A 24704-nucleotide genomic window follows, 5' to 3' on the forward strand; every position below is an offset into this window, starting at 1 on the left:
TGGATATCATAAGATTTTGACAAATTTCAAAGAATACAAAGACGTTAAAAGATTTGAAGCTATTACATAAGGCTCCAGAAGATTTCAGGGGATTTCTAAGAATCTCAAAGGATTGCAAGTCATTTCAAGAGATTTCCAATAATTTTAGGGGATTGCGAAAGATTTCAAAAGTTACAAAACATTTCGAGAATTTCAAAGGATTTCAAAAGCTCCGGAAGTTTTATAAGGATTTCAAAAGATTTCCAAGACTACAAAATATTTCAGAAGATTTCAAAGATTTCAAGAGATTTTACAAGATTCACGGAAAGGTGTACAACACATTTTAGGAATGATTAATTCCTCGAATAAAAGTTTAAATGTCCATGATTTGTTTCAAAACGCTGTAACATTGTTAAAAGTCTTGTATAGTTTCATTTGAATTCTCTTTACAATTAGTTATTTTATTCCAGACGTGTTTTTTTTTTTTTTTTCTTACTGATACGGTTTTTTTTTCCTTACTTCCAAATAATTAAATTTTTTTTTACAATTGTTTTCGTGCTATATTCCTTATCTACATTTTTCTTCAATAGTGGATTATAACCGATTATAATCGTTGAATAAAATATTCACGAGGCATAAAAAGATCATGTATATGTATATTGTGTGTGAATGGAAAATGAGTAAAATCACCGTGCGCAAATGTCCCTGCATTAAAATTTCAGGTCATGAATGTTATTAAAATTCTACAAGATAAATTGTTAGGTTACAAATTTCTCATCGCATAATTTTAATCGCTGCAAGTATCGTCGAATTCTTTTAATTACGAACTTCTGGTATAACAAATCAATCAATTGTCGATTTCTTGTGATCAAATTTTAATTATTGTGGTAACTTCAATAATGATGATCCAAATGAACTTTGTTAACGTTTGCTAATTAAAAAATATGTTTGTTATTTTCTAACTCGTAAGTTTATCGTCTGTACATTAAAACGGTTATGCATTTTTGATTTTTTTTTTTTTTTACCCACTCACGAATTCAAGAAAAAATATGTATCATGCGATTTGTCAGGTTTCCATTTCCGCGTGAAATTACCTGGTTTTATTCGAATCGTACGGATCATGTGAATTTTTCATAAGAAAAAAACACAATAAATAAATCAATAAATAATAGTCCAATGTGATTTTTATGCTGTTTGTAATTGCAAAATGTTTAAGGTTTGAAATCGAAATTCAGTGATTTCAAATTCATTTCTAAATCGGAGAGAATTTTTCTCAACTTGACGCGGTTCGTGATTGCAGGTGCAAATGGAACGCAAACTCGGAAGCCTGGGTATTAAAGTTATCTCGAGAAATTCGTTATCCAAAGTCTATTGAATCAAGCCGATTGCTGATCACGGAGTAAATCTAGCCAGAATAAAGAAACCCAGAGAATTGGAGAGTCGCTGGATTTGCACAATTGTTTTTTTTTTTTTTTTATTATAGCGAAATTGGAAACTTTAGCAATGTGGTGAAAATGAGATTTTCGCGACACTTTTGCCTGAAGAAAAAAAAAAATTTGATAGATTCATCCTATAATGTCCGTATTACGGTTTTTGATGTCACTGGATTTGAATCTGAATCTTAGATTAAAATCCAGCGTTTTCAAAAACCATCAGAAGCTAAAATTCGTGGGAATAAAACTATACTTCGAATTCACATCGGCCGTTTTGAATTTGATCCTCATTGGAATTGCGTTTTCATCACAACGGCTAATCAGCTCATATTCAATTCGTCCATTATCTCAGCTGCTCCACGTATGATATGAAAATGCATGTGTGCGTTATGAATATGTATATTTGCCCGATGTGATCCGTTTATTTGCCATCCCAGGCCGCGATTTAACGGTTAGAGCTCCAATTGTTTGTTCACACGAATTCTGTGCTTTTTTCTTTCCTTTTGAAAAACGTTCCTTACAGATACATTATACATCGAATTAATAATGCTTCTCGTTAATCTCTTTTCAATCTTTTTTTTTTTTCCTCCCTCTTACTATTTAGTTCCAGTTCACGGGATTTTGAGAAATTCGAAAACTGCAGTAATAACGTTTCAAATCCTTGGATACAAAAGTGCCGGAAATTGGATCGCTCTATACTTTGTTGGTCAAATTTTTTATGCAATCTCGAAAATTGGTTGCCCGATTTGAAACAAGAGCAAATATTATGTTCAATTTCGATTTTTAAGAATTATTTATTAAATTTTGAGTTTTGAAAAATACCGTGTAATATTTATTCGACCGGTTTTTTAAATATAGATCAGTTCCTGCAGATTTTTCGCCAATTTTCACCTCTTTTCAATATTTCCTAACCACTTTCCGGGTAACAAACTTACAATCGAACATAGTTTCAATTCAAATCTCAGCCACTCTAGGAATTTTTCTGCGCATTTTTTGACGTCAATTTAAGTTCTCTTGGCACGTTTTCGAATTCATTAAGCCGTTCCGTTAATTTCGTTACAATTTTACCAATCAATGGGGGATGTATAATTTTTACGCTTAAATAAAATTCGTTGATAAAAGCGAGAAAGGAAAGAGAAGGTAAAAGCTGGCTCACGTTTTCGGGGGCGATTGAATTGGCGATAAAAGGCCGCGTGTCGGAATTACGGTCAGAATTGAAGCTCGCTCGGCTATCCAGGAATTATGATAACGAACCGAATCGGCTTGAATATCGTCGAAAACCGGTCCCATCCCCCCGCTTTGATTTGTATGGGTCATTCCGCGCCAAATCGTTCAGGGTCGAACTCTCGACCTCTTGGATTTTGTCCAAGATTTTTTATACCGCTTTTCGAACTATTAAAAGCACTTAAATTTTGAATCATATTTTTTTTTATCAAAATTACTCATGATTTTCGAAAAATAATCTGAAAGAATTCTTAAAAATCTTACGTCAGATGTGATATTTTTTTTCAGATACTTGCTACGATCGAAAACATGTTGGCTTTAGAAAATCGTAAGAAAAACAAATTTACTCAAAAAAAAATCCGCCAAATTTTGGGTTCTTTTTAGAGTTGGAACAGCAGTATAAAAAATCACTGACCAAATTTAAGAGGTCGCGGGTCAGACCCTGATGGATTTGACGTGGAATGCCCCATGTATATAAATAATTCGTTGAATTCGGGGCGTTTCAATTGAAGGATTTTATCACTTGCTTATTCAAATTTCAGAGCTGCAAGAAAAAACGTAAATAAATTCATCCCGCATTAGGTTAAACCAAATTTCAATTCGCTCTGTAAGCTTGGTGATTTATTTCGAACGAATTTTTATGCTCTTCGCACAATTTACCAACATTCAAAAATCTCCACTTTGTCAGATGAATAGATCTAGCTTTTAGAAATTGAATTTTTCGTTGTAAAATTGACTTTTACCCAAATATAAAACTATTGCACCCACATACGTCAGATAATTTAAGTGATCTTCGGATTGAGTGGAAAAATTTTATTTCATCACATTCAAATTTATTCATTGTCTATTTGAATTTCGTTCGAATAATCCTGGGGGGGGGGGGGGGGGGGGGGAATTCACAGATCATACATAAATTAAATCCAAATATTGTTTCTATTCATTCTTTTCAAGCTGATTGTTGAAATGAAATTCAAAGCGACGATGAATAAATTTTAACCTGATGAAATAAAACTTTTTCACTCGTCGAACTGAATATATTGTAATTGATTGAAATCCGTCTGTTTGAAAAAAAAAAACCATCTTCCTTTCGTAATTGTGATTTCTTATTATTATTATTCTTATTATTTTGAAACTGAGTGAAAGATTGAAAAATATTTTACTCCGTAAATGGAATCTGTTAGAAAATATGTTTATTTTATAATTTATGTTAATAAGTTAGTAATATGTGGTAATTTTTTTTTTTTATCCAGGAATGAAACGTTAATTATTTTTTAGTACTTTTCTTATTTTCTTTACTTCAACTTCATTTAAATAATCATTCAACCGTTGATTTGAAGATCTATAAATTCGTTGGACGAATACGTTACAGATGAAGTTACAGATTAATGATTTTTTCAAAAACTTTGTAACGCGGGAATAAATTTGATGGGGGATGTAAAAATGTCGAGAGATTAGAAAACGAAAGAGTCACGATGTCGAATTTTAAAATATTCGAGAAACTATTTCATACATTATTTAAGTATTTAAAATATAGAATGTCGAAATCTGAGATAAGACGAATTGCAGAATCGTAAAGTGTAAAAAATTCTCCTATATTCCTAGTTGTTCCGACGTTTTAATGACTTGGCTTTCTACACTGACCTATGCATTGTATTGTATTTTGAAAATTCTATAAAACAGAACTTCATGGTCTGATAATTCGGTATTGTGACCCTTCTATTTGCTGCTGTTTTTCTAAATTTTTACCCCCGCCCAATAAATTGCGATTAACTTAAATATAAAACGACTCCCTGTCTTGTGTGAAAGCTGTTTTTTTTTTTTAAAGCAAACCATTTCTCATAATTTTCACGTTATATTTATCGATATTTAAACAAACTTTGTACATATTTTTAAACCGAAATAGTAAATATAACCTAATCTACACCGCCCGATAGAAACGTATGTAAAAAAAAAAGTGTAGACATGATATTTCAAAAAGCACCAGACCGATCCTGCTGAAATTTTTACAGCATCTTTGTTATACTTATACCTATTGCACGAACTAGAATAATCACGATTGATCACGATTGGTAGTTTTTGTTTTACGAGCTAAACAAATGGAAAAAAATCCAAAATTGATATTGTTTTTTTCGTAAAACAAAAACTACCGAAGCGATCATGATTATCCTAGTTCCAGGATCGCTCTAGTGCCTTTTAAGATATCACGTCGACACTTTTTTGCTAAACATGTTCATATCGGGCTGTAAAAATTAGGTTATATTCACTGTTTCGTGTCAAAAAAATTTACAAAGTTTGTTCATACGTCAATATGTGTAATGTGATAATTGTAAGAAATTTTATTTCAATGGTTTGTCTTGAAAAAATACCCAGACAAAACCTTTGAAGTAACAGCCTTCACACTCGACTACCACCCTTAACAAGTCACCTCCTGTGGTCGGTACCATGCATGCAAAGCGTGGAACCGAGTAATTCCCCCCCCCCCCCCCCCCCCCCCTCAGGAAATTGCGTACCCCAGAAATAGCATGCGATTTTCGAGATAACAGACTTGTTAACCACCCTTGTAAACGAAAATCCGGAGCTTTGCCTTGGCATCTGCTGCGACAAATCGAGGTGAAGTATAATTTTTAATCGCGTAACAAATTCCGGCCAAGTAAAATATTCACGTACATAACGTTGTTGCACACGAATACAAAATTTTTACACCAAATTCTCGTGTTATTTTCTCTCCCTATTTTTGTTTTTTTTTTTTTTTTTTTATTTCTTTCCGTGTCGTCTCACTCGAACCTTGCTGATCAACGATTAATTGAACGGATACAAATAGTGGCGGTAAATTTCATCGTAAGCTCAAGCTTAAAGTTTAGTTCAACTGTTCAGACCTTTGTTTTTATCTGCGAATTTTTTTAATTTTTTTTTTTTTCTGTTGCGCAAATCTTCCTTTCGTCTTGGTTATTACACATACAGCTTAGAATCGCGTTAACGCAACTGTAATAAATGTTTACGTCTTTAACTCGCCCAAATTGGAAAGAAATTATATCTTATTTTTTTACCGCATGTTGTTATTACCGTTATTTTATCATGTCCGGTAAATTTTTTGCCAGAGGTAATTGAGTTAATTAATTTCATAACATCCGAGGCTGAAATTATTTTTAAATACAATGTCAATGTTTACTCGTCGCGTGGAAGAATCGATTCATTTTCTCCAGCGGCAAATAAAGTTTCTAAAGTTTTTTTGTTTTTTTTCTTGCTTAGCTCTTTGCACGAATTGGTTTTACGACCCTAAAGAGCGTTGAATGATCTTAGCTAAGTGAAAAAAAAAAGAAAAAATCGCAAGGTTACGTTTCGCTCTCTCTCAAATTTTGCTAATGTACACGGTGTATATTTTTCTAACAAAAAATTAATCAAGTCTTATTCAACGCTGATGCAGACAATTGTCGAAATTGAATTTACTGCATAATTTTTATGGATCATAAATGTTCTTTTAAAAATTCGTAATTTACAGCTGCAGCGTGATTTGATTTAAAGTTATTGCAATTTTATATAAAAAAATTCTGTACTCCAGGAATGTAAGCAAGCAGATTTTTTTTTTTTTTTTTGTTTTCAATCATTAAACAACGAACGACGGTTAATATACATTTTGATCGTATAAATTATCACAAAGTAATCGAACAAAGATGTTAATCAACTGTCGAATTAAACAATACGCGAGTAGAGCTTTGTGGTTGTAAAAAAATAGATCGTAAAAAAATTGAAAATATTTCAATTTGTCTACGTGTTTTCATATTCAATGCGCAACGCGAGAAGATGCAATTATAAACTCGGTGGACAATAATTGTTACGTATACAGCAATTATCAACTTTTCCTTTGTACCTATGATAATAATACAGGAACTCGACCTGCAGTCTTTGTCTTTGCGATGCGAGCTTTCACAGTGACAATTTATGGTTACGCAATTTGAGCGGTAAATTCTGTGTATAAACAAGTTTTCAGTAATTTTAGAACGATAATAACAAACAACAAAATATTAATATGGAGAAAACTTTACTCGAATGAAAAAATTCACTCGCCCGTAGAAATATCAGCGATAACGATGTTTGTAGTTGAAAAGTTTTCACACGTTGTGCTGCAAATCAAATTCAATCTTGTGAAACTTGAGCATTTTCCGTATAGCACGATATTTCGCACATTTATTAGTTCCCTGGAAACAAAGTTTTGCTACTATTGAAATCAAAACATTCAGATTCTTTTTTTTTTTTTTTAAATAACAGAAATTTTATGATGGTTCGAATCGATAAATCGTAATTTACGCCGATTTTAATTTAAGTTGATGAAAGTATTAATGATCGTATAAAATTTTTTTCCTGTCACATCAAAGATGAAATTTTACGAAGACAATTTCAAAAAGAAAATGGTGCGTTTTTTTTTTTTTTTTTTTTTTTTTTGAGTTCACAACAATTCGTTTTCAATTCAAGGGAAATCATACAGATTTTCACAAATTTGCTAAAAATATCGTATCGGTAATTGGAAAATATGTATAATTGTTGTAATACATGAATATATCTGTAGACTCCAAGAAACGTTCGTTCAAATTCAATAAAATTTCTCAAAATCCAGAAAATTTTAGGTTGCTGCACTGTTGAGTCTCGAGTTTTTTTTTTTTGTTCGTTAAGAAAAACAAAAATTTCGAGGGTCAGACTTTGGTCGGGTTCGCATGGAATTCCCCATATATACATCGCAGTCAACAAATTGTACCGAACTGGATACGGTGAAACCGTTTTTGTGGGCACATCTGCGGATTTCGACTCTCACACAGCGTTTGCATGACCTTTTGCCTCGCGGCGTGGCTTCCGGGGGTTGGGAATATACGTATTTTGGTCGACGAGGGTAACATCCGAAGTCGTATTTCATCCTTGGAAATAAGATCACCGAAGGACACGCAATTCGTTTTCAGGGGATTTTTCTCCACTGGGATTTTTTTCCCAACGCTTGCGTATAAGAAGTGGGAAGAAGTATCAGTCTTGAATCGTGGAAGGGCTGAAAGAGACGCGTTGCTGTACGAAGAACCGAGTTTGAATGAGCTTTATGAGCTTTTAAGTAATTACGCCAAATGGACACGGAGCGAGACGTTTGCTTGGGGGGGGGGGTAAAAGCTCGGGTTTTTATCCTTGCTAAATGCTTGCTCCCCGTACAATCTTTCGGCTTTTCGAGCTAAAGTCAAGACGAGGCTTTATTGTTCAATTCACTGGGTTTCTCTCTTTGAACACGTGTTTCTGCAGCTGAGGAATAAAATGACAAAAAAAAAAAAAAAACAATAAAAAATTGTTCCAATTGCCCAAGTGATGTGATGTGAGATATTTTTTTTTGTTGATCTCACTCGACGTACGTGGAATAGAACGTTATTGAAAGCCTGAGTTGCGACTAGCCGTTAACTACTAAACCCTAAGCTCCTTTCGAAGCTTGAGGAAAGAAAGGGCTAATGGTAAAAGTTGATTGAATAGGTTATAATTAATGAACTTTATATGTGAGCCTTTACACAGATAGAAAATAACGTTGTAATAATCGTATTATATTACTGAAAAAATGATGCGTCCAATCTTGTCAAATCGTTATCAACTGTTGATAACAAAAGCTACTACTTGTCATTTCTTCGTAAGTTAATTTCATTAGGTTTTTACGGTTGAAGTTGCAACCCGTATCAATTGATATTAATAACGAGTCGTAAGCGCAGTTGATATTTCGTTACAAACCATTTGGAAAACCTCGACTGGGGCGAATGAACTGTATTCATGATTAAACCTTGTCACAATTACCTAAAATAGACTAATGTGGGGTCCGTTTCAAGATCATCACCTTTTTCCAGTCAGCTGGAAAAAATATCATCTTCGAATGTCGAAATAACGATGTAGGGTAGTTTTGAAAACGTTGCTAGAAATTCTCTTCGTGTTTCGTTGTTCAACGTGACACATTTGACATTTGATCCAAGGCTCATGGATATGAAACCTTGGGTCGCTTCGTACAAAATTTTCTGAAGGTTCTCTACACCAAATAATAGAATTAGGTTTCAGCAGGATTGCATTTCATTTATTAATATTTTGGTATAGGAATTATAGAATAACATGTAAAAAATATTCTTGACATTTCGTTTATCACAAAGGGGTGTGAAATTATCGTTGAACCTTTGCACGATTAGTATCAAAATTCGAAACATCAGCTTCACAATAAGTGCCGAAGTAATTATTAGATATTCTGTACATGCGATGATTCGTCGACATTAAGCTGGTCCGTATTTTCAGTGATTGCCACCAAACTGTGAGAATGAAATTGCAGATGAAAATAGATTAGATTACGATAAAAATTACATGACTATAACCGGAACGTCGAAACGTTTGGTCAGAGGTAACAAACCCGGTCAGGAAATCATCTCAATTATCATAAAGTCAAACTTTTCTCCGCTATTCGATGCAAATAGTGTCTTTAGTTCTGAATTGCTGAGGAGAGGTTCGGTCATCGACATTAACCAAGGCATCATGCTCCGGATCAATCGAAGCGTTTGTTTCACCTCATTCTGTTCTGCTATCCAATTCACATCTCTACTCACTTCCTCCGTCCGAAATCGAAACATTCGCGCTATTCGGCGAGAATGTTTTTTTCAATATTGTGAAAATATTTGCACAAGAATAATTCGGCATCGTGCTTGTGAAACGTTATTATTGTTAGCGAGGCATCAGGTCTACGTGATATTTTATTAACTGTAAAAATAAAACAGTAAACACAACAGTTCCCAAAAATACAAAGTCTTGAGTTACAGAAGAGGTCAAATAAACTGTGCTATTTGCATAAAGGTGATGTGGAATGTGAGCTGATATTTCGAATATCATTTATTTGATAGACATGTGATTCCTATTGGGCCCTTTAACGGGTTTGATTTATTTCGTGATGATTTTTTCATACGTCCATTTCATAAAAATGTTTTTCGTAAAATACCAACTGCAATAAAATCTCCAGCATAAACTAACATAATTTTTCTTTCTTGCCAACTGACAGCTGATCACAGTTTAGCAAACGAACAGTGTAAACCAATACCTTGTACAGTACAACTAGTGCTATGATCAAAGCTGTCCAAATCGTGGTAGAAATAATGAAAACCAAGTCCATGTCCTGACGCTGATACCAGGGATCGTCGGCTGTCGTCGAATGGAGATGCGAAGCACCTTTGTGACGTATCACGTGTTCCGTCCACCAAACCGCGTTCTCCAACGAATCGTACGGCTTGTCTTTCATGAAGTCCCGCAGTTCGAGCATCCGTTTCTTGTAGCTGGAAGAGATCAAGGTCATTGATATCCGTACAACTGGCACTGCAGTCACGTGACGAATTGTGATGACTACGAAAAGTGTTTTGCCCACCTGCTATCGACCACAATTGACTGAATCGCTTTCACCAGGTCCACCCTGTTAACACTGAGGATTTCTAACTTCTTTCCAACACCAAGGGAAGCCAGTTTGTTCACGTGTGTGTCCTGATCGCTGTAAACAGGTAAACCGATCACAGGAACAGCGTGAGAAATCGCCTCCTCTGTGCTCTGAAGTCCTCCTTGGTATATGAATACTTTCAGATTCGGATGCGCTAAATGGACATCAGTTTTGGTATTGAATACATGTTTCGATCGTCATTAATTTACGATTACCTCGTTTCTGAGATTAGACTTGAACCGTTTCGTCCATTAATGTTGTGATTTAATGATTGTTGTACAAAACGAACAGGCGGAAGTTTTCCGAAAGGACACGGAAGTAAAAAATGGTTGGTTGAGTGTTGAATAACAATTTAGTCAAGGTAGTTACAAAAAAAAAAAAAAACGAAAACATTGAAGCAAGTTGTACTTTGTTCAAAGCAATTAATTTTCCACAAAACTTAGTTATAAAATACCCTTCTTTCAGTTAACGGGGTCACCTTTTTTGTGGGTTTACTCAGACTTTAACCACAACCAGCCAGAACTCGAATTTCTTCATTTCCCTTATTTCTTCAGTTCAATATTTTGGTTTTTGAAGAAAGTATTTGCAATTTGACTGACACGTTAAACAACACAAACACGAGCGATGTTTAGCGATTTGTTGATCTTGGTCACGCCAGTCAGGATCTTAAACTTCTACGGATGAGTAAAATCGGTAACGGGTTTCAGGCTTGGATACCTAGAATGGACTGTTGCGGGGCCCATTTCATGATTATCACGTTGTCCGGCCGGCCAGGAAGAACATCATCTTCGAATTTCCAAATAACGGTGTAGGGTAGCGACGAAAATGCGGCTATAAATTCTTCCCGCATTTCGTTACTCAACATGACGCTCTTGACGTTCGTTCCGAGGCTCATGTATATGAAGCCTTGCCTCGCGTCATCCAAAGTCTTCTGAAGGTTCTGCGCTCAAAAACCGTGTAACGTTATGATCTGATTGCGTTAGATTTATTGATATCTCATTGAAATCATTAAACGGTTCAAATATTTTTAAAACGATACCTGTGACAGCGGCTTGACTTTATCTGAGATGTGAAATCCACCGATGTCTATTATTTTAGGAATATTCGGTCTAACAAACGAAATTGGTGCTTGCTGATTGACGAAAATCAAACTAACGTTCTTTTCGATATCGGCAATGTCAGGAACGTCGCTTCCAAAATGTTCCTTCGCTATATACTGTTGCCTCGACAAATAATCCGTCCTGTAATAGTGTAAAAATCTCCAACTGTCCACGAAGTTCTGTAGCCTTTCCCAAAGTGAAGATTTTCCAAGGTCTTTTATTTTGGCGTCCCAATGCGCGGGATGAGAAGTTATTATGGGATTGCCAATTGCATATTGCGAATGAATCGGCAAACCAAAAGATGCTACACCTTTACAACAAATGACAGACAGTATCATAATAGGATCTACCACAAGACCTCGAGAATCGTTGTTGAATCGTTCCAAGTACAGCAGTTGCGATCTATTTCCGAAGTCTTGAAGTGAGTTCTACAATTGTTGCCGTAGTATTTACTAGAATTGCTGTATCTGTGACGATTCTAAGATAAGCAGCTGAACAAATGTAATGAAAATTACTTACCCACAACTGGAACGTCAAGTCGTTTGGCGAGAGGTAAAATAGCGGGCCAATACAGCATCTCGATTATCAGCAAGTCAAACTTTTCGCCACTGTTAGGTGAACAAAACTTTTTCACCTCCGGAATACTGAGAACGCGTTCGGTCATCGAAATGAACCTTGACATTACGCCTTGGAGCAATTCAAGCCATGACCCCTTTTTTCTAATCGTTATCCAATCTATATCCTCATTAAAACCGTCGTAGAGAAAATGTATGTCTATCTCCGTGTAGTTCTTCAGGTCTGGATCGTCGATCGGGTCCGTAGTGATAACGACGAGTTCATGACCTCGCTCTCTCAGCCCCAGAGTCAGTCCACGATATACGATTTGATGACTGATAGAAGGAAACGGAAATATTCCAAGTATTCTCGATGCAAATACGTGGTGAAAATCACTCGTGGATAGAATCAATACAGCCGATATCAAGATACGCGACATTTTCTTCACTTGAAATAACAACGGCTAAGCGTGTAGACTGGCGTTACGAAGTACGGAGACAACTATTATTATATCATGGTATCCAACAACACGACATCGTGTGACTTGCGCGAGATTGTGGTGTGGGTAAAACGAGTGACGACTATTTGTGTGTTTACTGAGTAGATTAAACGATGCATGTCTGCGGCTTGTCAGCCAACTCAAGATTGATTGTGAATCAAAACATAAATACCGGGTACTTTACCCAGTTGGTTCGGTGCTCCGTGGATCCCAGAGTTAGATACACAGGGAATCTCTGGTGAAAGAACCAACTCCGAGTTAACACATGCGCAAATTTTCATTAACAACATTTGTTGCTGCTGTTTTTGAAATTGTGCATGCGCACTGCGTGGCTCGGAGTTGGCTCCATGGAGATTACATAAGGAGACCGAACTCCATGTGAACAAATAACTGTCTGAAGGCAGTGGACAGTGGAAGAGGCTTGAAGTGGCAGTGAAAATTTTCTACGAATCACATTGCAAGATCATCGATTAGTCGATTTTGGACATTCCTGCAACCAATGAAACCTCGGTTCAAAAGGAACACTGGTGGCGCTAGTGGTACTAAAAGTTAACCTCATGTGTACGATTACTGTGACAAGTTTTTTCAATTCACCCATTTGAGTTCAGTCTCCTTATGTAGTTTTCATGCGCCTATCCTTTATTATCGATACACAATCATTTGCACTTAAATTTGCCTCACAAGAGCCTATGAGACAATGTGAGACAGCATTCGTATGGTATTACGTTATCTAATCCAATGGTCGAAAATACTAAGTTCGAGTGTAGATAACACTTGCAGAAGAAACGTTATTTAGTCCAGTTACCGGGGCCGTATAGGTCTACTTTACAAAGATTGCGGACATAACGAATCTTGATCAAAATGGTTCATTTGGGGGTGTAAACGAGAGTCTATTTGAAGTCCTAAAAATTTTACGCCGCGCCGTTTCGAAATTCCAGTTTTCGCGCGATAAGTGTAGAACGGTGATTGAAAAGACGAATTTGTTTAAAATTTCGTAAGCTTCCTAACTGACACACGTATCTTTTTCTCCAACAAACAATAACAATTTACCGTAAAATAATGAACATCTTTTTCAGCTCATTCGTGTTTCACTTCTACAAATTCGTCGCTAGGGTGACGACAGATTTATACCATACCGTTTCTTAATGCGCTCGTTAATGCACATTATTTCGCTGATAACTATCGAAAACTTACTCGCCTTTCTATGCCACAATTCGTCATATCAGTGTGAAAGACACTACTAATAAAGTATAACTGGAGGTTGCGGATAAATGGTGTTACCGAAAAGAGTGACCTGAATCTGGATATTGATGAAGATGAGCCAAAGACTTATAAAATAGAGAAGAGCAAACGGTTTCTCAAGTGTTGTCGCAAGTGCGTAGCGACGGGTAAGACTAGAGTCGAAGCATCCAGTAGTCTTGAATTGTCTCCTTATTTTTGTAGGCTGGACGAACTCACTTCCGATGACTTTTGCAACGTATACAATATGCCGCAGAATGGAAATCAATACCACATTCTCCTGGAATGCCATTATCTCTTGATTTTCCACATTCGATTAATGAAAACTTCTCCGCAATATTGTAAATATCATTTTACAATTGTATTTGTTCAGCGTAAGCCGCATGATCGTGATGTCACATGTTAAACTCATTTGTACAGGACATGATGGCCATAACGAGTTATTAACAAGTAAAAACAATTTAGTATTGACGTTTCTTGAACTCCTGAATATACCGAATCTATTAGCAAGCATGAAATTTGAAAGAAAAATGAGAACCTATTCATAACAAGAATAACATCTCGGACGATTTTAGTAGATATAGACGGAACACAAACCCATGGTACAAATTTCCACCGGTGTGTTCAGTGTGGCTCATCAAACTTTTAACATACCTTTTCCTTTTTGCTGACGAGCAGCTTATACTTTAGTACGTGAATACTGTAAAGTAATAACTTATATAGTACAATTAGTGATATGGTCAAAGTTGTCAAAATCGCAGCAGAAATTAAAAAAATCAAGTCCATATCTTGCCGCTGGTACCAGGGATCGTTGGCTGTCGTCGAATGGAGATGAGGAGCACCTTTGTGACGTATCACGTGTTCCGTCCACCAAACCGCATTCTCCAACGAATCGTACGGTTTGTCTCTCATCAAATCCCGCAGTTTCAACATTCGTTGCTTGTAGCTGGAAACGATATACAGGATTGAAATCCATACGACTATTTCCGCAGTTAAATGACAAATTTTAACGACTATGAAACACGTTGTGCTCACCTGCCGTCGAGCACAATGGTGTTAATCGCATCCACTAAATCCATCCTGTTGAGAGTAAGGATTTCCAACTTCTTTCCAACACCCAGAGACACCATTTTATTGACTTGTGTATCCTGATCGGCAAATACTGGCAACCCGATCACAGGAACAACGTGAGAAATCGCCTCTTCTGTACTCTGAAGTCCTCCTTGGTATATGAAGGCTTTTATATTGGGATGCGCTAAAGGGACATTCGTAGAGAACAATGAATGAAAATTTTGCAAGTTACTCTTGCCCATTGCTCTGTTCAGATTAAATTTATGATTTTAGCATCTATCGCAGTGGAATTTTAAGTTGTTCCTAGTATTCGTAGTAATTTGGGGCTTGGTAATACGTGAGCCAGTTAGTTGGAGAAACTCAGTATCAGTTACTTGTAACAGTCGAGTATATAATCCAAGGAATCATATACATTGAATTAGCACACCCACTTTCAAGATATTGAATTTCGTTTGATTGAGATTTAATCGCTCTTTGATTGCTGTTTCTTGCTTTATTCTCACTTTATTTTTTTTTTGTTCAACAATCACAATAGGCCACGCATGGTCGGGAACTCATCCTAACGGCTCCAGAGGGCTTTGAATCGCCTCAGACCCAACGTTTTATTCGGCCGTAGACAACATTACAGAGTTACTGTGTAATATAAACAAAAGGATAAACTTTGCAGTGGAAATAATAACAAGACAATTTCGAGTACCTGTAAACAGATTTAAAAAAAAGTGATGGAAAACTAAAACCTCGTGTGTACATGTCCGCAGTAATGGGGTGTAAATGATTTGTTTGAAGACATGAAATTCTGTTCAAGATTACAGAAAATTGATTGAAAATTGATGGAAAAGTTGATTTCACAAAAGAACTTTGTTTTGTAACGTTGTGATATTGTTTACTGCTGAAGAAAACGTTGGATCAAAAACGATCGCATCTGATTTGTAACACTACGAACAAATTCGTGGAACCAAATCCTTCACAGCCCTCCAGAACCGTTAGAATAAGTTTCCGACCGTGGGTGTCCTATCTCAAAATGCTAGCCGAGGCAGCCTCTACATACCTTAGAAATTTGTGCGGAAATGAAATATACACCCTGTATATACTTAAATTTACAACAGAGTCTCTCACTTAGATTCTCACAATGGACAGTAGAGTAATTTCTTTCTCTTTTAGATAAGCGATTATTGCACATACAAGGAAACATCCCTAGCGTATTGAGCGAAAAAAATCGGGTCCAGTTCGTTTTTCAAACATCATCGAATTACTTAAATTCTTGTCTCTGACCGTAGCAGGAGTGAGTTTTTTGAGTAGGAGTGTGAATAGAAAAATCAAACGGGTGTTATACGAAGGTGAATTGCCGAGAAATAAAATCCCGTGCATTGTGCATTTCCAAAATCACAATTCGAGGTTACGAGGGTGGATTTTTTTAAGATCGATTTGCGGCTGGTCATTGTTTTCTCGTCGGGGATGGATTTTACAAAGCAAGGGGGTAAACAAAAAAATTAGGATTGCCGGATTACTTGAGGAAATAAAAAAGAAAAATAATATGGTGTCTTTTTCTTATCGGTACCCGTTCTCAATTTATCACTGCGGCGCTGTTCACGTTTTTGATTGCTAGCAGCACCACAAATTAATATTTTGACAATGGGTGTACTAATTTAGTGGACCTCGAAGAATTTTGCAATTTTCGTCTTTCCGGGAATATATAATTATGACGTTGTTCGTGAACCTAAGTATTCCATTACGTGAAATATATATGCTAAGTCATAGAAATTTTGAAAAAGAATGAGAAATCAAGTGTTGGCTGGCCGAATTGACAAGCATTGATAAAACGAAATGTCAATGAGATCCAGACGTACTTACCTAAGATGGACTGTTGCGGAGCCCACTTCATGATTATCACGTTGTCTGGTCGGCCAGGAAGAACCTCATTTTCAAATTTCCAAATAACGATGTAGGGCAGTTTTGAAAACGCGGCAAGAAATTCTTCCCTGGTTTCGTTACTCAACATGACGCTCTTGACGTTCGTTCCAAGGCTCATGTATACGAAGCCTTGCGTCGCAGCGTCCAAAGTCTTCTGAAGGTTCTGTGCCCAAAAACGGGGTGATATTACGATCGATCAATTGATGTTTTATAAAAATGACGAAGCGTTTGAAATGTATTGAGAATTATACCTTTGACAGCGGTTCAATTTTCTTCGAGATATGAAATCCACCGATGTCTATGATTTTAGGAATGTTTGGCCTGACGAACGAAATCGCTGCCTGCTGATTGATAAAAATCAAACTAACATTTCTCTCAATATCAGCAATATCAGGAAGTTCAGTTCCAAAATATTTTCTAGAAATTTCCTGATGTCCCCGCAAATAAACGGTTCTGTAATAATACAAAAATCTCCAAGCGTACACGAAGTTTTGTAACCGTTGCCAAAGCGACAATTTTCCCAGCGCTTTTATCTCAGTGTCCCAATGCGCCGGATCAGATGGCATTATGGGGTTGCCGATGCCGTAATGCATTTGAAGAGGCAGCCCGAACGATGTCATACCTTCGTAACACGTGAAAAATAGTTTTACAATTTCATCTATCGTAACGGGTGTGTAATGATCGTTAAACCGTTGCATGTACCGTAATTCAAGAAATCGTTCCAACTCGCAAAGAAGGTATGCCAGGTCGATATCTCCGATTTGATTTCTTTCCTAATATGTCATAGTAGACTGAAAACTGAGCAACATGTATTTTTTTCTATCTTTCACTAAACGCCTTAAGGGGATCAAACCACCCTCCACAGTAAGGCATGTCAAGGGACGATTTGGCCGTTTTTTTTTGTTTTTTTTTGTTTTTATTGAGAAAATGACATTCTTTACTTCTAATTATGAGAAAACTTTTCCAGTTGGATTGGTTAAAAAATGTTATGTTCTTGTGGGTGAAACTGCCGAATCGCTCCTTGACATGTTTTACGTTGGAGGGTAGTTTCACTCCCTCAAAGTGTTCAATGGAAGATAAAAAAAATATATATATATATGTATCGCTCAGTTTTTAGTCCACTATAACATATTATAAAAGAAATGAAATCGGAGAGATCTACCCGTGATAACTTCCTTGTCAGAAAGTAAGTTTTACTTTAATCAGTGCGTAAATATTCACTAAAATCGTTGTACCTGCGCTGATTTGACAATAAGAAATTGACTTCGCTTTATCGCAGATGATAACCATTAACTTGATAGAAATCGCTCACCTATAACTGGAACATCGAAATATTTGGCGAAAGATAAAAAGCTTGGCCAATACAGCATCTCGATTATCAACAAGTCAAACTTCTCCCCACTGTTTGGTGAATACAACTTTTTCACATCCGGATGTTTGAGAACCCGTTCGGACATCGGTATAAACCTTGGCGCGACGGATTGGAACAATTCGTTCCAAGTCACCTTGTGCCGAGTGGCAATCCAATCAACATCCTTGGTAAAGTCAGCGTACAGAAAGTTTATATCTATCTCCGTGTAATTCTTGAGGGTTGGATCGTTGATTGGGTCCGTGGTGATAACGACCAGCTCGTGGCCTCGCTCCCTCAGAGCCATGGTAAGCCCTCGAAATACGACTTGATGACTTAACGACGGCATTGGAAATATGCAGAGTATTCTTGAGGCACGTCCCTGATGCAAAACACCCGCGACCAGGATCAGTGCAGCGAAAATTGAACAACGCGACATGCTCGTTGATTCGAAATATATTCAGCTTGGTTGTTTAACTTGTGGTTCGGAGTCAGATGTTCGCTATGTTCTATCGTGTCGACCACTATTGAGTTGGTTATAATCACTTTTATTTCCTACTCCAGTTTCCGAAGCATGAGACGTCATTATAAATTTACCGTCTGGCGTTTTATTCTGATAAGTATAATAATTTCACAATTATATACCAGACTACGTTTGCACAGATAGATAACAGGCAATTTGCAATGAACATGTCATTACTTACCATGAATCAGCATGATTAAATACAACCAAGATGATTACATAATTCAAGTAAGTATCGTATAACTGTGAGCTTTTTCAAATGATCAGCTCATTTCGGACAATTTTTTAAAGCTTGCACACAATAACTATTCGTTCGGTAATTGAAAAACTCGAAAAATTATTACTCACAGGTATTTGATAACTATTCCATCTTTCGACTTAAATCCTTTTATTAATGTAATTCTGAAGTTATGCGTATTGCAAATTACATTTCATCCTGACAATGATGAAAAATCACAACGCTTATTTACATAATAATCAACGTCGGTATTAGGAATTTCAATGGTCCATGATGAAAAATTTCGTCACAAACCTACTGCAGTGATACATTGCGATGAAGAAATCAACACGTCTTTTCTTTTTTGCTGATCATCTGCCAATTGTGGTTAAGCAAATGAATACAGTAAGCCATTAACTTATATACTACAACTGCTGATATACTTAGAGCCGTCAGAATCGCTGTGGTGATAATAAAAATTATATCCATATCTTGTCGCTGATACCAGGGATCGTCGGCTGTCGTAGAGTGCAGATGAGGGGCACCCTTGTGACGTATCACGTGTTCCGTCCACCAAACCGCGTTCTCCAACGAATCGTACGGCTTGTCTTCCATCAAATCCCGCAATTTCAACATTCGCTGCTTGTAGCTGAAAACGATTGACGGGATTAAAATCCGTACGACTACTTCCGCAGTTGAATGACAAATTTTACCGACTATGAAACACGTTGTGCTCACCTGCCGTCGAGCACAACGGATTGAATCGCTTCTAGTAAACCCGTCCTGTTCACAGTGAGGATTTCTAACTTTGTTCCAACGCCAAGGGACACCATTTTATTGACATGTGTATCCTGATCGGCAAATACTGGCAACCCGATCACAGGAACAACGTGAGAAATTGCCTCTTCTGTACTCTGAAGTCCTCCTTGGTATATGAAGGCTTTGATATTGGGATGCGCTGAACAGAGGTTCATAAAGACATTAAATGAAATTCATATCGAATTTATAAGAGATTTGGGCGTCTATTAGTAGTAAAATTGGAAGTCGCTTCTTTTTGAATTTTTTGACGGGAAAAGTCAGGGAATTTGATTGAAATTGTCGCTATCCTGGTATAGGAATACTGAATTCTGACGTTAGTCGTTATCCTACGTATTTTGTTATGTGGAATGAGACAGGTTTCTGTTTTTTTTTTGTTTTTTTTCTTCTTCAATATTTCCCAACGTCTTTTGTAGTCCATCTAAAATATTTTTCAAATCACAGAAATATTGAGAAAGAATTAGAAGTCAAGTTTGTTGTAAGAATTAATATGCGTGAAGAGAACAAAATGCCAATTAGATCCAGTCATCCTTACCTAAGATGGATTGCTGCGGAGCCCACTTCATGATTATTACGTTATCTGGCTGGCCGATGAGGATATCATCTTCGAATTTCCAAATGACGGTGTAGGGTAGTTTCGAAAAGGCTGCCAGAAATTCTTCCCTTGTTTCATCACTCAACATGACGCTCTTGACGTTCGTTCCAAGGCTCATGTATATGAAGCCTTGCGTCGCTTCATCCAATATTCTCTGAAGGTGCTACGCCGAAAAAATAGAATAAAGTTCCACTTGTCAATATTCTATTGGAATTATAGACCGGTTGAAATATCTTTGCAACGATACCTTCGACAGCGGCTCAATCTGCTTTGAGACGTGAAATCCACCGATGTCTATGATCTTGGGTATATTTGGTTTCACAAACGAAATCGGTGCTTGCTGATTGACGAAAACCAAACTAACGTTATTTTCCATGTCTGCAACATCAGGGATGCCACGTCCAAAATGTTTCTCCGCGATTGCCTGCTGCCTTGGCAAATAATCGGTTCTGTAAAAGTGCACGAATCTCCACGCGTGCACAAAGTTCTGCAGCCGTTGCCAAAACGATAATCTCCCGAGCTCTTTTATCTCGGCATCCCAATGAGCTGGATGAGATGGCATGATAGGATTGCCGATGCCATACTGCATTTGAAGAGGCAAACCTAAAGATGTCATGCCTGCAAAATATAATACAGACGGTTTTATTGTCGAATAGGTTAACCAGAAATCGTAGACAAGTATCGTTGAACCTTTTCGGGAACATCGATTACGGCGAATATCGGTAATTAGGACACGTTAAATTCAGTCAAATCTTAATAAAAATTACTTGCCTATGATCGGAACATCAAATTGTTTGGCGAGAGGTAGAAAGGCGGGCCATACAAGCATCTCAATTATTAACAAGTCAAACTTTTCCCCGCTTTCTGGTGAATATAACCTTTTAACTTCAGGGTGGTTAAGAACTCGTTCAGTCATTTGTATAAGTCTTGGAAATATGTCGTGGCACAATCCAAGCCATGTCCTCTTTTTTCGGGTTGCAATCCAGTCTACATCTTCATTAAAGTCCTCGTATAGAAAGTTCACATTAATCTCCGTGTAGTTCTTCAGGGTTGGATCGTTGATCGGGTCGGTAGTGATGACAACGAGTTCGTGACCTCGCTCTCTGAGAGCCACGGTCAGCCCTCGAAATACGATTTGATGACTGATCGAAGGGAACGGAAAGATTCCAAGTATTCTCGATGCATATCCCTGCTGCAAAACACCAGCGACTAGGATCAGCGTAACGGATATTAAACAACCCGACGTCATTGCCAATTCGAAATACCCAACAGAGTGGTTCACTGACTAAGCTTTCGGAGTAATAAGCTCGCTATTATATCGTGTTAACCAGCAAAACAATTTCCAATCACTGGAATTTCTTAACCAAGAAATTATGTGAAAGCATGAGACGGCATTTTCATCGTTTTATGTATCATCGTGTTACAGACATGTACGCGTTGTTATTCACAGCCGTTCCAAGGACCACGTTCTGGTCTAGATAACGTCGAGAAAAGAGGCGTTAGTGTAAGATGATTAAATGCCGTTGCATACTCATGACAACCTCGTACGAACACGCCATTTGCGAAGTTTGAATACATTTTCCCTAGTCACGTATTATGTTACTTCTTGCACTTTGAGATTGCTGGACATTCACAATGAGCGTGAAACTGTATACAAATTCGCATAATTTACTGAAATACAGTCGAATATATGACTTCGCATCGCACATTAAGTGGGGATATGACTTCAGTTACGGGTATTTGCACCTTTCGATATCCGAAGTTTAGATAATTGCGTAAACTTTTCGAGTGAACTAAATAGCAAAGTACGTGATATGATAATAACTATTGAAAACTTATAACCATTATTTATTGTATGTCAATGTATGTAGCTACTACGAGTTTTTATTTCAGAATAACAATTCACATGATCTTCTTAGCGCGACAATATCCGTAGAAGAATTTATCATGCTCTTTTTTTTTTGCTCATCAACTGCCGATTATCCTTGCTGCAGTTAATACTGTAGACCAATAACTTATACAAGACAAATAGTGTTATACTGAAGGCTATCCAAATCACGGTAGAAATAATGAAAATCAAGTCCATGTCCTGACGCTGATACCAGGGATCGTCGGCTGTCGTCGAATGGAGATGCGGAGCGCCCTTGTGACGTATCACGTGTTCCGTCCACCAAACCGCGTTCTTCAACGAATCGTACGGCTTGTCTTCCATCAAATCTCGTAATTTCAGCATTCGTTCCTTGTAGCTGCAAATGATGAAAATAACTGAAATTCGTACGACTGCCTCTGCAGTCACGTGATGAATTTTAACGACCGTTAAACATGTTGTGCATACTTGACGTCCGTTGTGACGGATCGAATCGCTTCCACCAAATCCATTCTGTTAAAAGTGAGAATCCCCAACTTTTTCCCAACACCTAGGGACACCATTTTGTTTACGTGAGTGTACTGATCTCCCAAAATTGGTAACCCGATTACTGGAACAGCGTAAGAAACTGCTTCCTCTGTGCTTTGGAGTCCTCCTTGGTATATGAAAGCTTTTATGTTCGGATGCGCTGAACAGACAGTAATAAAGATATCAAATCCAATGCCCGGACGTCATTCTTCTTCCTGCTTCATTCTAGTTATCGGTAATATGATGCGTAAAAAAATTTCTCACGGTATAATAGTTGGTAGATGTACCAGTTACAGTGTTATTAATATTTGTTAGTATAACCTGGAACCCAGTGTTATGGGAGTTGATGGGAGTAAGATACTTGAACAAGAAGGAAAATATGTGCATTGATCATGTGGTAATTATTTCTTGAAAAGGTTCAGTTGTCAACAATATTGAGAAGCAAAATTGGCACTATTAAAAATTAACGGCGTCATCATTGAGGATTTGAAATAAATTGACGCTTAACAATCGTGTCATGCTGCTGAAAGAGGTTGTCTCGTGACCTTTATTGTACCATTATCAGTTGCCGGTGACAAAAGCCAGAACCTGCATCGACGTCTTCACCATCCATTCAATTCGACAGTTTTCAAAGCAACAGTTGCAACGCGTCAACTAATACTAATAACGTATCTTGAGTTCAGTTGCGTTTCTAAGCATCTAGTTGGAACCATCGAGTTCTCCAAATGAAATCAAACAGCACTGGAACCTTGTCATAGTTACCCAAAATAGTCTGCTGTGGGGCCCACTTCATGGTTATCACGTTGTCCGGTCGGCCAGGAAGAATATCCTCAAATTTCCAAATTACGATGTAGGGCAGTTGTGAAAACGCGGCAAGAAACTCTCCTCGCGTTTTATTACTCAACATGGTGCTTTTAAAGTTCGATCCAAGGCTCATGTATATAAAGCCGTGCGTCGCTTCGTCCAAAGTCTTTTGAAGGTCCTAAGCCCAAGACAGAAAGGTTGAGCTTTTGCGATGATTACATTTTATTTTGTGATATCTTAGTATACGAATCGTTGGAAGGTTGAAATATCTCTACAACGATACCTGTGACAGAGTCTCAATATGCTTCGAGACATGAAATCCACCGATATTGATGATCTTGGGAACGTTTGGACTCACAAACGAAATCGGTGCTTGCTGATTGACGAAAACGAGGCTAATATTTTTTTCCATATCAGCAATATCAGGAATGTCATTTCCAAAATATTTCCTCGCAATCATTTGTTGCCTGGGCAAACAATCTGTTTCGATAAAATGCACTAATCTCCACGCGTACACAAGGTTCCACAACCTTTGCCAAAGAGACAATTTTCCCAGCACTTTTATCTCAGCGTCCCAGTGCACCGGATGAGAAGGCATTACTGGATTTCCAATTCGATGTTGTAAGTGAAGAGATAGACCGAAAGATGATACACCTTTGTGACATGTAATAGGTAAGTTTACATTTGGATCTATCACAAGCCATGGATAATTATCGCTAAACCGTTGCACGTACAGCAATTGCACCGTGTGTCAAGACTCGAAACATGAGTTTTGCAATTAGTGCAAACACAACTACTCGAATGGCTGTACGCACAATAATTCGACGACACTTGCTTTATTCGTTATTGTTTGACAATGATCTCCAGGTAACTATGAGAATGGAATTGCAGGTGAAAATTACTTACCAATAACTGGAACGTCGAATCGTTTGGCTAGAGGTAAAAGGGCTTGCCAAAAAAGCATCTCAATTATCAACAAATCAAACTTTTCTCCACTGTTCGGTGCATACACTTTTTTCACAACTGAATGACTTAGGATGCGTTGGCTCATCAGCATGAACTTCTCTGCTAAGTCCTGCACTTTTTCGAGCCACGTTGTCTTATTTGGAGGTGAAACGCAATTCACAATTTTATTTGCATCCTCATAAAGAAAATGTACATCTATTTCCGTGTAATTCTTAAGGGTTGGATCGTTGATTGGGTCCGGGGTGATAACGACGAGCTCGTGGCCTCGCTCCCTCAGAGCCAGAGTCAGTTGACGATATACGAATTGATGACTGATCGAAGTGGCAGGAAACACACCTAATATTCTCGACGCGAATCCTTGTTGACAAATTATTACGACTAGAATCACCGTAATTAAATGACGCGACATCTTTGTTCACTGTTAATTATACGAACGGTATGGCGCGGCGTACCGTTTGCACAACTCATCAGGTTCTAAGCAGCTTGTCGCTCATTTCAACTTTTTGTAGTGACAGAAACATTCGCACCACCTGACGAAAATATTTTCGAAATGTTGTAAAA

At 37.4% G+C, this 24704-nt stretch overlaps 4 protein-coding genes across 7 annotated transcripts; all 4 read right to left on the reverse strand.

The window, feature by feature from the left end:
• Positions 1 to 8693: 8693 nt before the first annotated feature.
• Positions 8694 to 12762, reverse strand: LOC107222545 (UDP-glycosyltransferase UGT5). 3 transcript variants are annotated; one of them, XM_046744627.1, is made up of 7 exons: positions 11724 to 12762; positions 11144 to 11514; positions 10822 to 11044; positions 10039 to 10258; positions 9718 to 9949; positions 9302 to 9383; positions 8694 to 9133 (listed from the first exon to the last, which is right to left on the reverse strand). In XM_046744627.1, exons 1-6 carry the CDS (start codon positions 12196 to 12198, stop codon positions 9348 to 9350), a joined length of 1557 nt encoding a protein of 518 aa, XP_046600583.1. In that variant the 5' UTR covers positions 12199 to 12762; the 3' UTR covers positions 8694 to 9133; positions 9302 to 9347. The 3 variants fall into 3 exon arrangements, with proteins under 3 accessions (XP_046600583.1, XP_046600582.1, XP_015517446.2); XM_046744626.1 differs by having other exon boundaries at positions 8694 to 9383; positions 11724 to 12761; XM_015661960.2 differs by having other exon boundaries at positions 8694 to 9949; positions 11724 to 12757.
• A 1072-nt stretch (positions 12763 to 13834) lies between these two features.
• On the reverse strand, positions 13835 to 18566 carry LOC107222544 (UDP-glycosyltransferase UGT5). Its single transcript, XM_015661959.2, has 5 exons — positions 17792 to 18566; positions 16731 to 17101; positions 16420 to 16642; positions 14533 to 14752; positions 13835 to 14443 (listed from the first exon to the last, which is right to left on the reverse strand). Exons 1-5 carry the CDS (start codon positions 18264 to 18266, stop codon positions 14143 to 14145), a joined length of 1590 nt encoding a protein of 529 aa, XP_015517445.1. The 5' UTR covers positions 18267 to 18566; the 3' UTR covers positions 13835 to 14142.
• A 155-nt stretch (positions 18567 to 18721) lies between these two features.
• Positions 18722 to 21293, reverse strand: LOC107222541 (UDP-glycosyltransferase UGT5). 2 transcript variants are annotated; one of them, XM_015661957.2, is made up of 5 exons: positions 20750 to 21283; positions 20226 to 20596; positions 19919 to 20141; positions 19306 to 19525; positions 18722 to 19216 (listed from the first exon to the last, which is right to left on the reverse strand). In XM_015661957.2, exons 1-5 carry the CDS (start codon positions 21225 to 21227, stop codon positions 18913 to 18915), a joined length of 1596 nt encoding a protein of 531 aa, XP_015517443.1. In that variant the 5' UTR covers positions 21228 to 21283; the 3' UTR covers positions 18722 to 18912. The 2 variants fall into 2 exon arrangements, with proteins under 2 accessions (XP_015517443.1, XP_046600581.1); XM_046744625.1 differs by having other exon boundaries at positions 19087 to 19216; positions 19285 to 19525; positions 20750 to 21293.
• A 584-nt stretch (positions 21294 to 21877) lies between these two features.
• Positions 21878 to 24597, reverse strand: LOC107222535 (UDP-glycosyltransferase UGT5). The gene is made up of 5 exons (XM_015661950.2): positions 24084 to 24597; positions 23461 to 23831; positions 23136 to 23355; positions 22314 to 22533; positions 21878 to 22224 (listed from the first exon to the last, which is right to left on the reverse strand). Exons 1-5 carry the CDS (start codon positions 24550 to 24552, stop codon positions 21924 to 21926), a joined length of 1581 nt encoding a protein of 526 aa, XP_015517436.1. The 5' UTR covers positions 24553 to 24597; the 3' UTR covers positions 21878 to 21923.
• Positions 24598 to 24704: the final 107 nt, after the last annotated feature.

Source organism: Neodiprion lecontei, chromosome 7 (assembly GCF_021901455.1).
Source record: "Neodiprion lecontei isolate iyNeoLeco1 chromosome 7, iyNeoLeco1.1, whole genome shotgun sequence".
Lineage (NCBI taxonomy): Eukaryota > Metazoa > Arthropoda > Insecta > Hymenoptera > Diprionidae > Neodiprion > Neodiprion lecontei.

Excerpts from the sequence above, each read along its gene's own strand:
- LOC107222545 (XM_015661960.2), bottom strand. The coding sequence starts at position 12,198 with ATGTCGCGTATCTTGATATCGGCTGTATTGATTCTATCCACGAGTGAT. Across the intron at positions 11,045-11,143 it reads AAGTCAAGCCGCTGTCACAG|AACCTTCAGAAGACTTTGGA; the intron begins GTATCGTTTTAA and ends TTTTGAGCGCAG. Across the intron at positions 10,259-10,821 it reads CCCGCAACAGTCCATTCTAG|CGCATCCGAATCTGAAAGTA; the intron begins GTATCCAAGCCT and ends ATGTCCATTTAG.
- LOC107222544 (XM_015661959.2), bottom strand. The coding sequence starts at position 18,266 with ATGTCGCGTTGTTCAATTTTCGCTGCACTGATCCTGGTCGCGGGTGTT. Across the intron at positions 14,753-16,419 it reads TCCGCAACAGTCCATCTTAG|CGCATCCCAATATAAAAGCC; the intron begins GTAAGTACGTCT and ends ATGTCCCTTTAG. Across the intron at positions 14,444-14,532 it reads ACCATTGTGCTCGACGGCAG|CTACAAGCAACGAATGTTGA; the intron begins GTGAGCACAACG and ends TATCGTTTCCAG.
- LOC107222541 (XM_015661957.2), bottom strand. The coding sequence starts at position 21,227 with ATGACGTCGGGTTGTTTAATATCCGTTACGCTGATCCTAGTCGCTGGT. Across the intron at positions 20,142-20,225 it reads AGATTGAGCCGCTGTCGAAG|CACCTTCAGAGAATATTGGA; the intron begins GTATCGTTGCAA and ends TTTTCGGCGTAG. Across the intron at positions 19,526-19,918 it reads TCCGCAGCAATCCATCTTAG|CGCATCCCAATATCAAAGCC; the intron begins GTAAGGATGACT and ends ACCTCTGTTCAG.
- LOC107222535 (XM_015661950.2), bottom strand. The coding sequence starts at position 24,552 with ATGTCGCGTCATTTAATTACGGTGATTCTAGTCGTAATAATTTGTCAA. Across the intron at positions 23,832-24,083 it reads ATTCGACGTTCCAGTTATTG|GTGTATCATCTTTCGGTCTA; the intron begins GTAAGTAATTTT and ends CATGTCACAAAG. Across the intron at positions 22,225-22,313 it reads TCCGTCACAACGGACGTCAA|CTACAAGGAACGAATGCTGA; the intron begins GTATGCACAACA and ends CATCATTTGCAG.